An 18,362-nucleotide genomic window follows, 5' to 3' on the forward strand; every position below is an offset into this window, starting at 1 on the left:
TCCCACTTGAACCAGGAATATACACCAAAAAAAATGACTGGATTGGAGGAGTTTATGTGATTGTAATAAAACAAAGTAACAAATCCTTCCCTCACGGGTCAATTTGACCCCCTTAGAATTACTGTAATGCTTCAGTGCACATAGAAAAAAAATGCTCAAAATTCACACAAAAAATGCAAAAACTTTACCAAAAATGTCTACATGTGTATCCGAATGCCTTCTGAAGAGATAAACTCAAGACCTTGGACTTTAGGACCCAGCGGAACAGCTCACTAGCTCCATATAGAGCTGTAAGGCCATCTAGAGTCATGAAATATCATGTTAAATTATAACTTTTCCACAATATGTCGGCAAAGACACCCAATGTGAGATATTCTGAGGTGAATTAAAAGGATTATGCATGAAATTGTGAATTATTTGGAATTTAAGTAGAAAGAACATGAAGCATATGCTTAAATTATTATTTATTAATTATTTATTGATAAAATCTAGTAATTTAAAGGTAAATTAAATAAAACATAACAAAAAATGTCCCCCCAAAAATGCATAAAAAAATAGAACACAATATTATCTAAATTAAATGAACAAAAAAAGTATAATTTTAGGGCATTTTGAGCCGTGAGGGAAGGATTTGTTACAAAGTGCGAGGGAAGGATGAGGGTTTTAAGTGTGTTGAAAAACATAAATGTCATGAAAGTGTACTCTTTTTAAGTACACTCTAAAAAATGTTTGCTTAAAACAACCCAATCGCTGGGTTCGTCCATTTTCAACCCAACGTTGGTTATTTTTAACCCAGCATTTTTTAGAGTGTACAGTTTATATATATATATATATATATATATATATATATATATATATATATACTTTCAGCACACTGTAAAAAAGTTGCTCCTGTAAATGAAGTACAATCAATTTAGATGTATAAGTCCTAATGTCCAACTTAAATGACATTAAACCGACTTAAAAAAATGAGTTGAATCTTGTAAAAACCTATAAAAAAAGTTGAAAATTGCTTCTTATTTTGATGAGTTGTCATGATTTACTGATCATATCGTTTTTTACAGTGTAGTTGAAGTACACTACAATTAAGCACACTTCGTTTTCACAAGAGAATCAGAAATGAATATGAGATTTCCTACACTCTAAAAAATGCTGGGTTAAAAATAACCCAAGTTGGGTTGAAAATGGACTAACCCAGCAATTGGGTTGTTTTAAGCAAACATTTAACCCAACCACTGGGTTAAAACAACCCAGTTGAAAGTTGAAAATTGCTTCTTATTTTGATGAGTTGTCATGATTTACTGATCAAATTTTTTTTTTACGGTGTAATTGAAGTACACTACAATTAAGCACACAAGTTGGGTTGAAAATGGACTAACCCAGCGGTTGGGTTAAATGTTTGCTTAAAACAACCCAATTGCTGGGTTAGTCCATTTTCAACCCAACTTGGGTTATTTTTACCCCAAGGCATTTTTTACAGTGTAACGTGCTTCTTAACACATATTTATGACCTGCATGGCAAGTCCTACTTTTCCTTTTCTTTGAGTGAACTTTCTTTCACTCCGATATCGATTTTGAGTGCTCTCCTTCCCTGTGATTCATCCCGCCGGCAGACCTGTGAATTCTGCCGGAGTAAAACCGTCTGGCCGGATGACGTAACGGTAAACAGACAGGACATGAAGAGCTGCCACCTCAGATGGGTGCGATGATGACATGTCACTCTCTTCATTCGCACGTGTGAATGGAGTGAAGGAGAACGGCCCTGTACCTTCTGCTTTGCTGTCATCCACCATCGGGCAGGACGTGCGGACGGTCACAAAACTCGCATCTGACCGACTACCACGGCTGTCCACGGCATAAAGAGTGAACCTAGAAGAGACGTGAGGAAAAGAAGGTTTCAGTGTGTTGCCTAATCTCTGTTTTGAAGCTCAATGTAACTGAAACATTTCCATGGGACATTTACACAAATAAACAAACAGACCAAAGAAAGCCAAATAACTTTGGGCTTAGCCAACATAAACACGCAATCTTACGACAAAATCATTAAAGCCGAAAGGTGTCCCTGAAAGAGTGTTTCTGGAGTTCTTGTTTATGAGCCGCAGACCACTAAAAACACGCAGGCAGGGATTCCAGTGGATTCTGTTACGTTGGGAAATTGCGTGCATGACGAGCAAAAAAACGCAAGAAAAAAAACAGTCATTACGGCTAATAGCAGCTTAAATGGGACTCCCACTTCCTCTAATGACGGAGTTCCGTTTGGCAAATACAAAACACATTAAAGCGGCTGCTCAGCGTTTTCTCAGACCACCCAGCACAAGCTGCACTAAACAGCCCTGGCTCTGCTGCGGATGACACACGGGTCATCGAGGTTACTGGTTAAAGGCACAATATGTACGATTTAAAGATTAAAATATCCAAAAACCACTAGAACAATGTTATTTAATTTGTTGACCTGTGTCCTTGCATTATTCCAAATTTTTCAATCCAGAGAAATAAGCCATTTTAAACAGTGCATCGCCCGTCATTGCCTGAGAAAAATGAATCATTGAGGCTGTAACGCCGCATTCACACGGGGCGTCGGCGTCAACGCTTCTCGTTTACTTTGAATGGGTGACGTCATGCGTTGACCAACTGAATTGTGGGTTCCGTTGCGTCGCTTCACTCGCGTTACAAGCGGCAAAAGTTGAAGATTTCTCAACTTTTCAAGCGCCAACGCAACGTCATCCAATCAGATCACCCTATGCAAATATCCTAGAGCAGACGCTAGCCAATCGCGTTCGTTTAAAACACCGGTGAATGAAGAGTGAATGAAGAGTGAAGAACGATCTAAAATGGAGGCAAAGCTAATAATTGCGGTGGGTAATCACCCGGTCCTTTACTACCAATCATTATTTACATACCGGGACACAAACCGGAGAGACCAGGCCTGGAAGGAGGCGGCAGAGACGGTTGGAGAATCTGGAATATATCATGCTTGTATTCCGTCCGTGTAACGTTACTCTGTTTATCATTGAATGACAGGCAGCATATCATATCATGTGTGGTTCAAATAGGCGCTATCCCCCAGCCTAATGAGGAATCAAATATTAAAGTGATCAGTTTTCATACACAAAATAGTCTCACAGACTAGCTGTCAAAAAAGGCGCTTTTTTGTGTTGTGTTGTGGTCCAAGCGGCAAGTATGTGATTAGCTGTTGTCACTATGACGGTCGCGTCAGCACCAAGCTTAAGCCACGCCCTCCCTCAAGCGTTGACGCCGAAGCCCCGTGTGAATGCGGCGTAAGTGTTATGGTGCGCTCACACCAGATGCGAATGAAGCGTTTCGCGCAAGTGATTTACATGTTAAGTCAATGCAAAAATACGAATAGACATTCTGCGGTGTGATCTGTGCGAATCGCCATGTTGAATATATTCAATATTCGCGCTGCGTTAACCAACCAGGAGTTTGCTCTAGTAGTGACAACAATGAGGAGAAAATCATATGGTTTATATTAATCATATATTAATATGTGGTTTAGACAAGTGTGCATATGATTATCACTGTGATAACATTAAATGACATGAAACACAACCCAGTCTCTTTTTGTTAAATGCAAGTTTATGTTTGATCAATAATACAATAGTATAAGTCAAATTTATGAGAAGCTACACATGAAATAAAGCAAACAATTCAGTCAAACATTCAAAGTCAGCGCTAGTCGGCTACAACGGTAACGTAAAGTTAAATAGCCTAAAAATAAAAAAAGTAATGAAACTTCACTTTGTCCTCAGCCTAAACGAGTTGCTAGGGAACAAATTATAGATCCATGAGACCAAAGATCGCCCGTTACATAAACACAAGACGCATTATATCTGGAGACGCCACAGAGACATCAGAGCCAGCGGCAAACGTCTGAAGGACTGGCCGAGGAAAGCCTGCTCTCGCTGGGGTTAACGAGCGCTGAGCGCCGCCGCTGTAGTCAAGACTTCAACTCCCATGATTCCTTGCTCATTAATGGCATCATCAAGCCTTTGTTTTAAATAAGCGACCTCTAGTGGCAAAACTTGCATACTGTGCCTTTATCTGACTATGTCTAGTTAGTATTTTTAGCCAATATTTATTTTGCAAGTCTAAGCAATATTTTATTTGCACCACAAGTGTAAATAGTATTTAGGCATGTGCCCAACCAAATGAAACACTGATCACCATAATGGTGATTAAACAATTTTTTTTTCAAAGAAAATCAACAACAATTTATCAAGTCAGCTTATGTGATGTTCTCTCCAATTTCAAAACTGAACATTCCCTGAAACGCCTCCATTGAAGTTTTGAGTTAATATATTCCTCATCATCATCTTCCGCTCCGGGCCGGGTCGCGAGGGCAACAGTCTAAGCAGAGACGCCCAGACTTCCCTCTCCCTAGCCACTTCCACCAGCTCCTCCGGGGGAACCCCAAGGCATTCCCAGGCCAGCCGGGAGACATAATCCCTCCAGCGTGTCCTAGGTCTTCCACGGGGTCTCCTCCCGTTGGGATGGGCCTGGAACACCTCCCTGGGAAGGCGTCCAGGAGGCATCCGAAATAGATGCCCGAGCCACCTCAGCTGGCTCCTCTCAATGTGGAGGATCCTCTCTACTCTGAGCTCCTCCCGAGTGACCGAGCTTCTCACCCTATCTCTAAGGGAGCGCCCAGCCATCCTGCGGAGAAAGCTCATTTCGGCCGCCTGTATCCGGGATCTTGTCCTTTCGGTCATGACCCACAGCTCATGATATACACTCACCTAAAGGATTATTAGGAACACCTGTTAAATTTCTAATTAATGCAATTATCTAATCAACCAATCACATGGCAGTTGCTTCTATGCATTTAGGGGTGTGGTCCTGGTCAAGACAATCTCCTGAACTCCAAACTGAATGTCAGAATGGGAAAGAAAGGTGATTTAAGCAATTTTGAGCGTGGCATGGTTGTTGGTGCCAGACGGGCCGGTCTGAGTATATCACAATCTGCTCAGTTCCTGGGATTTTCACGCACAACCATTTCTAGGGTTTACAAAGAATGGTGTGAAAAGGGAAAAACATCCAGTATGCGGCAGTCCTGTGGGAGAAAATGCCTTGTTGATGCTAGAGGTCAGAGGAGAATGAGCCGACTGATTCAAGCTGATAGAAGAGCAACTTTGACTGAAATAACCACTCGTTACAACCGAGGTATGCAGCAAAGCATTTGTGAAGCCACAACACACACAACCTTGAGGCGGATGGGCTACAACAGCAGAAGACCCCACCGGGTACCACTCATCTCCACTACAAATAGGAAAAAGAGGCTACAATTTGCACCAGCTCACCAAAATTGGACAGTTGAAGACTGGAAAAATGTTGCCTGGTCTGATGAGTCTGGATTTCTGTTGAGACATTCAGATGGTAGAGTCAGAATTTGGCGTAAACAGAATGAGAACATGGATCCATCATGCCTTGTTACCACTGTGCAGGCTGGTGGTGGTGGTGTAATGGTGTGGGGGATGTTTTCTTGGCACACTTTAGGCCCCTTAGTGACAATTGGGCATCGTTTAAATGCCACGGCCTACCTGAGCATTGTTTCTGACCATGTCCATCCCTTTATGAGCACCATGACCCCATCCTCTGATGGCTACTTCCAGCAGGATAATGCACCGTCACAAAGCTCCAATCATTTCAAATTGGTTTCTTGAACATGACAATGAGTTCACTGAACTAAAATGGCCCCCACAGTCACCAGATCTCAACCCAATAGAGCATCTTTGGGATGTGGTGGAACGGGAGCTTCGTGCCCTGGATGTGCATCCCACAAATCTCCATCAACTGCAAGATTATGCTATCCTATCAATATGGGTGAGAGTAGGAACGTAGATCGACCGGTAAATCGAGAGCTTTGCCTTACAGCGCAGCTCCTTCTTTACCACAACAGACCGGTACATCGAACACATTACTGCAGAAGCTGTACCGATCCGTCTGTCACCAATCTCCCGTTCCACCCTTTTCCGTCTGAGAACCATGGCCTCGGACTTGGAGGTGCTGATTCTCATCCCAGCCGCTTCACACTCAGCCGCAAACCGTTAATATATTCCTCATTTGAATAATTCCCGCCCAAGGCATATGCAAAATAAAGGGGTGGGGCCTGGTTGAAATTGTTAGCTGCCGCTGCGTCCCAATTCGCATACTATCCGTACTAAACAGTATTTGAAAAAAAATAGTTAGTATGTCCCAAATCATAGTATGTTGAAAAGAGTATTCCAAAGATTCCCGGATGGTCTACTATTTCCGGTCAGAATTCGAAGTGCAGATCGATGCACACTCTAACTTCTGATATTGCCCACAACCCATTGCGAGATGGACGAGGATTCGATTAGAACTACAAACGCGGATAAAAACTGTTAAAAACTACAAACATGACGGTTATGCGAGTCCCACAGTTAAGTAGAGAGGGTTAGATAAAGGGGTTTGAGTGAGCAATTATCAGTATTTAACCTGACGAAAATATATTTCTCCAATATTATCCGCATTATATTTCACTTGCAGCAGCATTGTGAACTTTTGTAGTGATACGTTTGGCCATTAACTTTTAAATGCAGCATTATATTTAATCTGCAAACACATGAGAGGAGTCTCTGCATTAAAGACCTACGAAAGGCAAATCAACGTGCTACTACATTTCTCTCTAATACGGTAGGAAATTAAATTGAATGTGGGATTTGAACGGACGAGGATTGACAGGCCAGTTTAAACAGTGACAGGATGCACGTAACTAAGCAACAGAGTCCATTATAGATGACGAAGTAGTATGTCCCAAAGCTTGCATACTCTTCTGCTATAAAAGTATGTACTTTTTCTTCACAAAAAGAGTACATACTTTTTGGTCGTAGTATAAGTAGGCGAATTGGGACGCAGTTCCATCGTTATCAGCATTGTTCAACGAGTCTACAAATGTCATTTACGTCTTTTAGTTTGTCAAAAGATTTAAAGCAGCATTTTTGAAGAGTGTGCATATGCTCTAGTATGTGAGAAAGAGCCTATGATTGAATCTGGAAATAAAGCAAAATAACTGATTTCTTCAACGATGCATCGTATGATGGTAGTTAAGCAGCAAGTTATGTCATTGTGCGGGAAACACACCCCTGAGTGTTACTGACAGATTGGGAAGAAAGGAGCTGCAACAATGGAGAAATTTGGGGTTAATAATGAACATTCAAGCATGAAAACCTCTTCTAGTAGAGCCCAAAAACAACATAAAAACGTTGTAAAAGGGCATAATATGGCCTCTTTAATGCATGTGGATGCTCATCTGTTAAATATGGCTCAAATCTCTGTACTGTACAGTACGTCAAGTGCACTGTAAACATACATCAAGTAGATTAAGTAAAACTCTCCACGTTTATATGCAATGTGCCAGCATCAGATTAAATTGCAATGCACATTTTATATATTTATTAAAATTCCTTCATTACCAGAAACGGTGTTGTGCAGTCATACCGTAAACCAACATCACATGCATCCAACCCGAGACGCCGGTTGCAGACATTTGTCCATTCCAGCTTTTCATCGCTGATGAATCTGATGAAATGGATATGCTTTCTGACTATGCATAAGACAACGCGAGGATGCCAGAGATGTCTTTTCCCTGCATCCAAGGGGACGTTTCTTTACACGGCAAGGTTTCAACACTTTGACTCTTCCTTTGTTTGGAAATCCATATTTCAATAACCACTAGCTGATTGTTTTGTTTGTAATACGGTCTGTTTATACATGGCTCGCATAGTTTGCCTGATCTTGTTATTCATCGAAGGAGTGTGGCATTCCTTTCCGAAACCTCACCAAAAGACATCACTCCAAATGCAGGCCAGCCACCATCCGCTGCCAATCTCATCAGAACAACACTGGCTCGAACAATCACATTGTTTGAATTATGTGGTTGCGCGGTCGCCCAGTGGAGTGGGTTTTTTATATCAGACAATTTGTAGTTTGCTTTAAGGACTTCAGAAGGGGAACTCTAGACTAGTTGCTGTTTTGGGTTGTTTAAGGTGTTGCAAAGATGCCAAAGGTACTTTTTGTGCTGACGTGCTCCGAATTAGCTCTCACTCTACCTTACACTCTTAAAAATAAAGATTCTACCAGCATTTTATATCATTTTCACAAGTTTCATGGCCCCCAGAATATTTTGTTGCTTGAATATCTGAATATGCAATATATCAAAAGAAAGAACAGAGCCTTTGCTTTTTTTTTTTTTTAAAAACCCTGTTTAATTCTAATTTCATGCATTCTTTTTTTAACACAATGTTTAAGTACAATCAACTTGGCTGTTTAAGTCATTTCAACTTAAATTACATTAAACTGACTTAAAAATATAACTTTGAAAAATTTAAAATTGCTTAATTTATTTTGATGAGTTACAGCAATGTAAATCATATGTTGTCATAAAGTATTTATCATATTTTTGTTTACAGTGAACACTTGAAGCTTAGTAAGTTTCATAAAAAAAAAAAAACATTTTAGCAAAACGTTGAGAAAATCGCATTTTTGTCATAAACTCCATCCAGATGGGATTCAGAATAATGATCAAAACACAGATGGAGTAGATGGAGCTTCACCCCAAAGCTTCACAGTCCTAGAGCTCGTCCTTTTGATTTATATGCTGTTTAATGTTGATGGTCGCGCTATTTTACATATGCATATGATTGCATATGATATCGCTTGTTTCTGCTTCTTTTTCGCCCGTGTTAGATGTGTAATAGCGCCCCCTACTGTAGAAAAGTGAAAACTAGGAAAGCTGGAAAATTCTGTCAGTGGCGGGGAAAGAGTTAAGTCCAAAGGCCTCTATATGTTTCGATAACTACACAGTTTTTATAACAGTCCTAATTTTATGAGAATAGGGAAGTCCACACCAGAACTATATACCGATACATGACGGAAATTTCCATCAGTGGCAGGGAAAGAGTTAATAGTCCAAAGGCCTGTGCGATAACTATACAAATTTTAATATTAGTCCTAATTTTATGAGAATAGGAAAGTCCACACCACAACTACAGCGATAAATGACTCGTAAATGACAGACATTTCCATCAATGGCTGGGAAAGAGTTAATAGTCTAAAGACCAGTATATATAACGATAACTATACAGTTTGTATATTCACTCAAATTTTTTGAGAATAGGAAAGTCCAAACCACAACTACAGCGATAAATGACGGAAATTTCCATCAATGGCGGGGAAAGAGTTAATAGTCTAAAGACCTGTATATATAACGATAACTATATAGTTTTTATAATAGTCCTAATTTTATGAAAATAGGGAAGTCCACACCAGAACTATATAGCGATAAATGATGGAAATTTACATCAATGGCAGGGAAATAGTTAATAGTCCAAAGGCCTGTGCAATAACTATACAAATTTTAATATTAGTCCTAATTTTATGAGGATAGGAAAGTCCACACCACTACAGCAATAAATGACTCATAAATGACAGAAAATGTCCATCAGTGGCAGGGAAAGAGTTAATAGTCCAAAGGCCTGTGCGATAACTATACAAATTTTAAAATTAGTCCTAATTTTATGAGAATAGGAAAGTCCACACCACAACTACAGCAATAAATGACTCATAAATGACGGAAATTTCCATCAACGGCTGGGAAAGAGTTATTAGTCTAAAGACTAAATAACGATAACTATATACAGTTTTTATATTCACCCAATTTTTTTGAGAATGGGGAAGTCCAAACCACAACTACAGCGATAAATGACTCATAAATGACAGAAATTTCCATCAATGGCTGGGAAAGAGTTATTAGTCTAAAGACTATATAACGATAACTATACAGTTTTTATATTCACTCAAATTTTTTGAGAATAGGGAAGTCCAAACCACAACTACAGCGATAAATGACTCATAAATGGCGGGAATTTTCATCAATGGCGGGGAAAGAGTTAATAGTCCAAATGCTGTATATATATATATATATATATATATATATATATATATATATATATATACTGTATATATAGATAACTATACAGTTTTAATAATCGTCCTAATTTTATGAGAATAGGGAAGCCCAAACCACAACTACAGCGATAACGACACAAAGGAAGGATATCATTGGAATGATAAAAGAGCCAATCAGAACCTATCCTTTATCCTTTAGAATCCATCTACCAATCATCATTTAAAGCTGCAGATGACAAAACTGCAGCATAAACTTAAAATAAACAGTATAGTATCATGTGCTGTGTGGACGGTATAATATAGTTATCGTTATAGCTGTGATCTGGCTTTAAAGAACCCTTTTCCACTGTAAAGAAACTTTTGTTCAATGTAAATTTTCCATGGATGTAAAAGGTTCTTTTTGGAAACTTCGATGCGAATAAAGAACCTTTAACCATTTTTTCGGGTGCTGTAGTTTTCTTCACAATACTTCATGTTTCTTATCTTTTCTTCTCTCTCTGGATGTCACATGCCATTTAAATTCAAGTCTGAGGAGCTCTGCGAACAATTGGCAGTGATAAAGATCACCCAGGAGAACAAAGGCGAAGTGGTCTGGCTCATCGCTGGGAATGTCAAAACACGACGGCAAAACACATTCCCATTCGCCCCCCAGGAACGATTCCTCTTTCTCTGTCTCCCTCTCTTCCCCTGCCCGGCTGACACGCTCTACATCTCTCTGTTTCTCACTCTCTGGTTACTCCTGTATGTTTGGCTTTGCTCAGCTCATGGCTGTTTGGATTTCTGCACCTATAGTTCAGCCGTTTAATGAGTTGCTTTTGGCAAATCTGAGCACAGATTGAGACACTGTTGAGATCTTTTCTAAGACACGTAAGATAGATGGATAGCTGTTTTTCCCATAGACATCAGCAAAAATCACCAGTTGCTCACAATTTAATCTCAAGAACAAACACTATAGCACTTTATACAATACAGATTGTTACAAAGCAGCTTCACAGGAAAGTGACAGTGTTAATGCTGTAAAATCCATGAAAGAAATTCAATTCCAGCTGTAAAGCAACGGCTCAACTTTGATTATTCAGCTCAATTCACTTCAATGTGGATTCAGGTCAGTTCAATAACGTTGATGTTGCAAAGTTAGTGTCATTATTGACCTCTATTCGTAATTGAAAATTTTACAGAATTATTTCCGTGGAAGCTTTTCAGTCATACATTAAAGCTTTCTTATGTGTTTTCCACCAAAAATAATTAAATCAGAGATTATATTTTCACTGTGAAACTCTGGATGTAACCTCTCCTGTTCGAACCACCCGCTCTAATCGGGACTCGAAGCCGAGTCCGCCAGCATGAGAGTCGGACACTCTAACAAGGAGGCTAAAGGCTGCAACCCCTAGCGTCAGTCACTAGAGCGTCTCTTGAGATCAGAGGAGTGAGGTTTACTCGCACAGCAACTACTAGCTGGCCTCTGTTACACTCACCCCCCTAAACCTCACTCTCATCCGGGTCACGGCACCAATGTAACTCCCCCCAGTTCGAACCGCCCGCTCCAAGCGGGACTCGAACCCGGGTCCACCGGCATGAAAGTCAGATGCCTTAACAAGGAGGCTAAAGGCTGCAACCTCTAGTGTCAGTCGCTAGAGCGTCTCTTGAGATCAGAGGAGTGAGGTTTACTTGCACAGCAACTACTAGCTGGCCTCCATTACACTCACCCCCCTAAACCTCACTCCCATCCGGGTCATGGCACTAATTTAACTCCTCCTGTTCGAACCGCCCGCTCCAAGCGGGACTTGAACCCGGGTCAATCAGATCAGAGAAGTGAGCTTTTACTCGCACAGCAACTACTAGCTGGCCTCCGTTACACGGACATATGGCTTTTAGGAGTTTGTTTGGGGCTGATCTTGTTGGTCAAACATGTGGCTATTCCAACCCGATCTCACAGCAATTTGTACATATTTTACAAGTTGCCCAATTCGTATGAATGACCTACCCCTAACCCTGCCCCTAAACCTACCCGTCACTGGGGTTTAGATTAGAGGTTGACACGGGAGTGGATTTTCAAAACTCTCCTGTCCCAAAAAAAAACAAAAAATTATGTCCCATTCCAATCTCACAAAAAAACTGGATGAATATCCCGTCCCAACCCCAGAAGAATACCTCCCGTTCCCTCCAACTCCTGTGTTATTTTTTTGGCCGGAATCTGTCAGTCAAATCAGTACAGATCACAGCATGCCCACTTAGTTTAATAAAAAAACTAAATGTAGTTTGTGTTATTTTATTGAACTGAAAGCCAGCTTAAACAATGCACACACATTAAATTCCATGTAAATCATTTATGCAAACACACACAAGCAGAGTCACACACACACGCATGAACAGTAAATGTTTTACAGACACGCCGTCTTTTTGGTTACTTCAGCACAGCTGAGGTATCATTTTCAGACAGTAGTCGTTGCATCATGGCTTTCATGTCTGACTCCATTTTGATTATGATTTTCACGGCCACAAAGGCCTGTCCCACCCTAAACCCTCACGGTCTTCCTCTGAGTCCGCACTTTCACAACGTAATGCCGCTTTGACTGCCGGATAGAAGTCCTCTGTGTAGCTCGCGAACTTGCGGGCTCAGCTGTAGTGCGCATCGAGGGCGCATAGCAGCCGCAAAGGGGGCACTCACGAGCACCCTTCTTTAAGCTTAAATGATGAACCCTACGGTCTTGTGGACTTAATAGACACGTGCACGCAGCGGCCATTTAAGTCCACAAGACTGAAAGTGCACATGCAGTGTGCCATTTGGGACAGGGCCAAAGTGCATGGGGAAGCCTTCTTCTCTTATATTAATGGTGGTTGTCATTGGCATACCAACTTGGTGCATTACCGCCACTAACTGTGATGGGTGTGGAGCACATCGTTCACTTAACCAGCCACACCAAAGCAAACAGGAGAGCATGAAGAGACAGGGCAACTAGAATTGAGTTAAACATTAAAACGTATAGTTAATTTATAAACGGTATATTTGAGTATCATAAGCCCTGTTTCCACCGAAATTACCCGGAACAATTTGTACCAGGAACTTTTTTTACAGGATTTTTTTCCCCCCCAGACCTGCTACTGTCTGCGTTTCCACTGCGGTCTAAAGTACCATGAAGATTAGGCAAATTAGTCCAGAGACGTGGGACTGTGCGCGACTACTCCTTCCAGTCAGAGACGGACAGTAATCATTTTTGAGCAACACTGTCTGCAACAATAACAAGTGGAGGAGATTCAAGCAGCGCTGCTTTTGCTGGTTATGTATTGGTTTACTAAAGAGGTCATTAACAAAATGGCGGAAAAGAGACAAGCACTGATACTAAAGCGTATTCTGAAAGCTCGTAGAGCTAGATTTAAAATAAGACAACGTATGTTATTATCAGCTATTACGGACATTGAGTGAGATTGCTGAGACGAACGCGCACCATCAGACAGAAAGAGCAAGACTAATATTTACTGAACGCAGAACGAACCTCGCAAAATACTTTTAAAAATGCCGGTTGAAATAAAATGCTGCGTGAGCTCAACCAATCAGCATGTTCAGCGCCCAAGTCCCACCCCCGAGAGTTCCTGAACTTTGAAAAAGCACTACCTCGGGAGCAGGGCCGTTCGGAGGGGGAAATATTTACCCGGAACTTCATTTAGACCCTGCGGTCGAAACACACCGAGTACCAGCTCAAAGTTCCTGGGGAAAGTTCCTGCGGTGGAAACGCGGCTATAGTGTTATTACGATTCCCGGTCCCGCCCACTCCCACAAAAAAAATAAAAATATCTCCCAATCACGTGATTAATAGTGATTTTGTTTCTCATCCCACGGGACTCCCGTGGATTCCCATGACCTGCGGGATTCCCGAAAATATGTCAGCCTCTAGTTTAGACAAATCGTATGAATTTGTAAGATTTGCCACCTCGTTAAACATGTACGAATTGGTCGAGAGATAGCGTTGGGCTATTCTGAAGCACAGACACATTTAAGAAAACACTTTTGGAAGTAAAATGCTCATAGTGCACCTCATTTGTATCCCAATCTTAATATCAGCTTTTTAGGAAACAGAAATCAGGTTTAATGGAAGCATTTCAAAATCTTGTAGCCAATGGTCTGCCTTCCAGGCATCAAAAGCATTAGTAGCCAAAACTGATATTTCCTTCAGTTTGAAGGGTTTGTTTTCAACTCAAACTGTGAAATATACCAGAGCAGCAATTAAACGAGAACAGAAGATGGATGTACCCAAGATATAGTTTATGAATTGTTTTGGCCTTACAACGAGCAAGTCTAGAGATTTGGACCCTGAACCTTGGAGAGCATATGCATAATTCAGGCATCTCATAATTCACGCCACAGCGTGGGTCATACCAGGTTTATCATGCTTCGCTGTGTCAGTGGCCGTGATTTATTCTACCCTCAAAGGATCGTTCTTTCAGGGTCTGTTCTCAAAGTTTCACCACTAACCTCCTCCCATGAGTCAACTATGCTACGCTGCCCATTTAGGTTGATTGTTAAGTGATTTTTCAAACATAACCTGTTTTGAGACCTGGGGCCTGATGCATAAACGTTGCATATGCACTGAAAGGCATTGAAATGTGCATATGCATTTTTCCACACACATATCGGGATACATAAAAAATAAACTAGCCGTAAATATGTGCGCACCGTACGGACACTCTAGACCAGGGGTCTTCAACTAAAATTGCTTGAGGTCCAATAAATGAACCCTCCTCACCGGCTGAGGTCCGGACAATTATAAACCTAAAAACAATGTTTTTTTGTTTATTGCCAGACTAAAGAAATTAGTGTAGATTGCATTTGTTCTTAATTGAACAAAATATAATATGTTCTAATATGGACAAAACATGTCTGTTCATATTGTTAAAGCAAACACAGGTAATCCTTCACGAAATTGATCTCATTTTGTTGTTGTTCTGTTATGTCCTTTAAGTTGCTTTGGTACAAAATATCTACCTTCAACCATTAACCATGTCTGACAAAAATATGATGAACTAAAAATGCCTTCATCTCTAAATCTGCACTTCATTTCAACATTACTAGCAACTAAAGTGCTTTTTCCTGCTGAACTGAGATAAATAATAACAATCAATGAACGCAAATCTGAAATCTCAGAACATATTTTATGTTCATTCACATGTCTCTACTTAACTAAATGTCTCTAATATTGAACACTGCTCTCTTCTGTGCTTCAAATTGCACTGGTAAAATATCATTAGCAATATCATTCAGAAACACAAACAGGCAAAAATAAAGTGCCACCAGTGTTGGAAAAATGTAAAAGTGCAAGAAACATTTTATTTAATGTTTCCACTTTTGACATCCGCAACAGAATCAGAGCACATGAGACGCACAGGCCTCGTAAAGGATGCAGGAAGAATAAATGTGATTTGTTTTCCACCCATTTATCACGGAAAACTAGGTTTTCAGCGTCAACTTTCCTAATTTTCGAAAATGCCATTGTTTTTGCGCGCCGCTTTCTGCTCTAATGGTGCGTTCACACCAGAACGCGAAACAAGCGTTTCACGCGAGTGATTTAAGTCAATGCAAAGACGCGAATAGACATTCTGTGGCGCGATTCGTGCAAATTAAGCGGCGTGCATCTCGTGTCATTTGCGTCCGGTGTGAACGCACCATCAGTCTCTTCTTCACTTCATGCGTGTCTGAACGTAGCAACAGTGAGCATAGTAACGTTAACTGTCGTCGCAACTCATGGCGACATAGGACCCAAACGGTTCTCCTGAGCTGCCTGATATAAATGTGATTTTTTTTTTTTATGGCATGTGGCATTTATTTATTTCTTTACGTCAAAAGGCTTCGCGGTCCAGATGGACGCATCTCGCGGTCCGGATTCGGACCGGAGTCCGCTAGTTGGCGACCCCTGCTCTAGACCACGACTCTTTTACTGGAGTGAGTGAAGTAATGAAGTAAACTGAATGATTTAAACTGTTTTACATCTTATATACACATTTAGATTAACTATGACCACTCTCATTAATGGACTTAAGCACTGAAACGTATTATTCAGAATTTACAAACATTTTCGATATTAATTTAAACATAGATATTTGCAGTGGTTGCGCTGCTTTTGAGCACTTTTCCTGTGGTATGCTGCGTTTTAAAGTGCATAGAAATTTTAAAGTTTCCTAGTTTTGTTTTGGAGGTCTCCAACAACAGGTTTACATGCATCAAAGGTCATTTTCTCATAATATTCGCTGCACATCACCAGTGTTCATTGATTCTAAACTACTCGATGGAGGAATCAGTCTCTCTAAATCCTTCCTTTCTGCGAGCTTACTCTGCTCTGATTGGTCAGATGGCCCAGTCTGTTGTGATTGGTCTACTCTGCTCTGATTGGTCAGATGACCCGGTCTGTTGTGATTGGTCTACTCTGCTCTGATTGGTCAGATGACCCAGTCTGTTGTGATTGGTCTACTCTGCTCTGATTGGTCAGATGACCCGGTCTGTTGTGATTGGTCTACTCTGCTATGATTGGTCAGATGGCGGAGTCTGTTGTGATTGGTCTACTCTGCTCTGATTGGTCAGATGACCCGGTCTGTTGTGATTGGTCTACTCTGCTCTGATTGGTCAGATGACCCAGTCTGTTGTGATTGGTCTACTCTGCTCTGATTGGTCAGATGACCCGGTCTGTTGTGATTGGTCTACTCTGCTCTGATTGGTCAGATGACTCAGTCTGTTGTGATTGGTCTACTCTGCTCTGATTGGTCAGATGACTCAGTCTGTTGTGATTGGTCTACTCTGCTCTGATTGGCCAGATGGCCCAGTCTGTTGTGATTGGTCTACTCTGCTCTGAGATTGGTCAGATGACCCAGTCTTTTGTGATTGGTCTACTCTGCTCTGATTGGTCAGATGACCCAGTCTGTTGTGATTGGTCTATTCTGCTCTGATTGGTCAGGTGACCCAGTCTGTTGTTATTGGTCTACTCTGCTCTGAGATTGGTCAGATGACCCAGTCTTTTGTGATTGGTCTACTCTGCTCTGATTGGCCAGATGGCCCAGTCTGTTGGGATTGGTCTACTCTGCTCTGATTGGTCAGATGGCCCAGTCTGTTGTGATTGGTCTACTCTGCTCTGATTGGTCAGGTGACCCAGTCTGTTGTGATTGGTCTACTCTGCTCTGATTGGTCAGATGACCCGGTCTGTTGTGATTGGTCTACTCTGCTCTGATTGGTCAGGTGACCCAGTCTGTTGTGATTGGTCTACTCTGCTCTGATTGGTCAGATGACCCGGTCTGTTGTGATTGGTCTGCTCTGCTCTGATTGGTCAGATGACCCTGTCTGTTGTGATTGGTCTACTCTGCTCTGATTGGTCAGGTGACCCAGTCTGTTGTGATTGGTCTACTCTGTTCTGATTGGTCAGATGACCCAGTCTGTTGTGATCGGTCTACTCTGTTCTGATTGGTCAGATGACCCGGTCTGTTGTGATTGGTCTACTCTGCTCTGATTGGTCAGATGACCCGGTCTGTTGTGATTGGTCTACTCTGCTCTGATTGGTCAGATGACCCAGTCTGTTGTGATTGGTCTACTCTACTCTGATTGGTCAGATGACCCAGTCTGTTGCACGTACAACGCGTATTTCGGAAACAAACTGAACTCCAGCTCCATCCGGAGGCTTCCTAAAGCTCAGCGATTGTACATAATGATGACGTTGATTTTACATCAATCCCAGCGCGAGTCTGAATTGATGATGAAACAATGGAAGAACTGATTTTTCAACCTGAACCTTGAGCAGGACGTTTCTCTGTGATGCTGCTCAGTTTGAGGTACATGTCAGCATTAACAAGTGTATCAACATGGTATCATGTGGATGGAAATGATATGCAGATGAGGTTATGCATAGTAGGCATTGTAAGCTCATGTATGGTGGGAGGAGACGGGTTGGAGATGTATGGACGCTCAATCTTCCGCTTATCTATCAACTAGCTCCGCTTCACCTTCTTCTTTGCTCTGGTTGGTTGTAGCGCTATCCTATTGCGAGCAGAGGGAATTTGAAAGACAACCATTTATCCCGCCCCTCGGATTGAGCCCGGCCAATGGTGAGTTCCCAGACCCAACGTCTTGATGTGCATCTATGGAAATCTACGGAAAGTTTTATATGTGAGGCCCCTGATTTAGTGTCGACTATACACCAAATTCTCCTTCTTAACAAACAGAATGCACTTTGCAAGCCATAGATTCATGCAATTTAATCTAGTTTATGAAGGTAGCTCAATATACCACAAAACATGACCCTTGTGTTAGGTAGACTCCGCATACAACACATGCTGTCTGAGAAGCCAGAGAAATACAGCACAGAATCATTAGCACTGTTATCATGTTGGACTACAGATGAGCCAGTTTGGCATCAATTATAGACGTAACACTTTGTGTA

General features: G+C 41.3%; 1 protein-coding gene across 1 annotated transcript in view; it reads right to left on the minus strand.

Moving 5' to 3' along the window:
- Positions 1-18,362, minus strand: part of astn2 (astrotactin 2) — a 512,045-nt gene that overhangs the window by 11,523 nt on the left and 482,160 nt on the right. The window contains exon 20 of the mRNA XM_079815958.1: positions 1,769-1,869. Coding sequence (XP_079672084.1) covers positions 1,769-1,869 — 101 coding nt within the window. The remainder of the gene's footprint in view (positions 1-1,768; positions 1,870-18,362) is intronic.

The sequence above is a fragment of the Gobio gobio genome (genome assembly GCF_949357685.1).
Source record: "Gobio gobio genome assembly, chromosome: 4".
Taxonomy (NCBI): Eukaryota; Metazoa; Chordata; class Actinopteri; order Cypriniformes; family Gobionidae; genus Gobio; species Gobio gobio.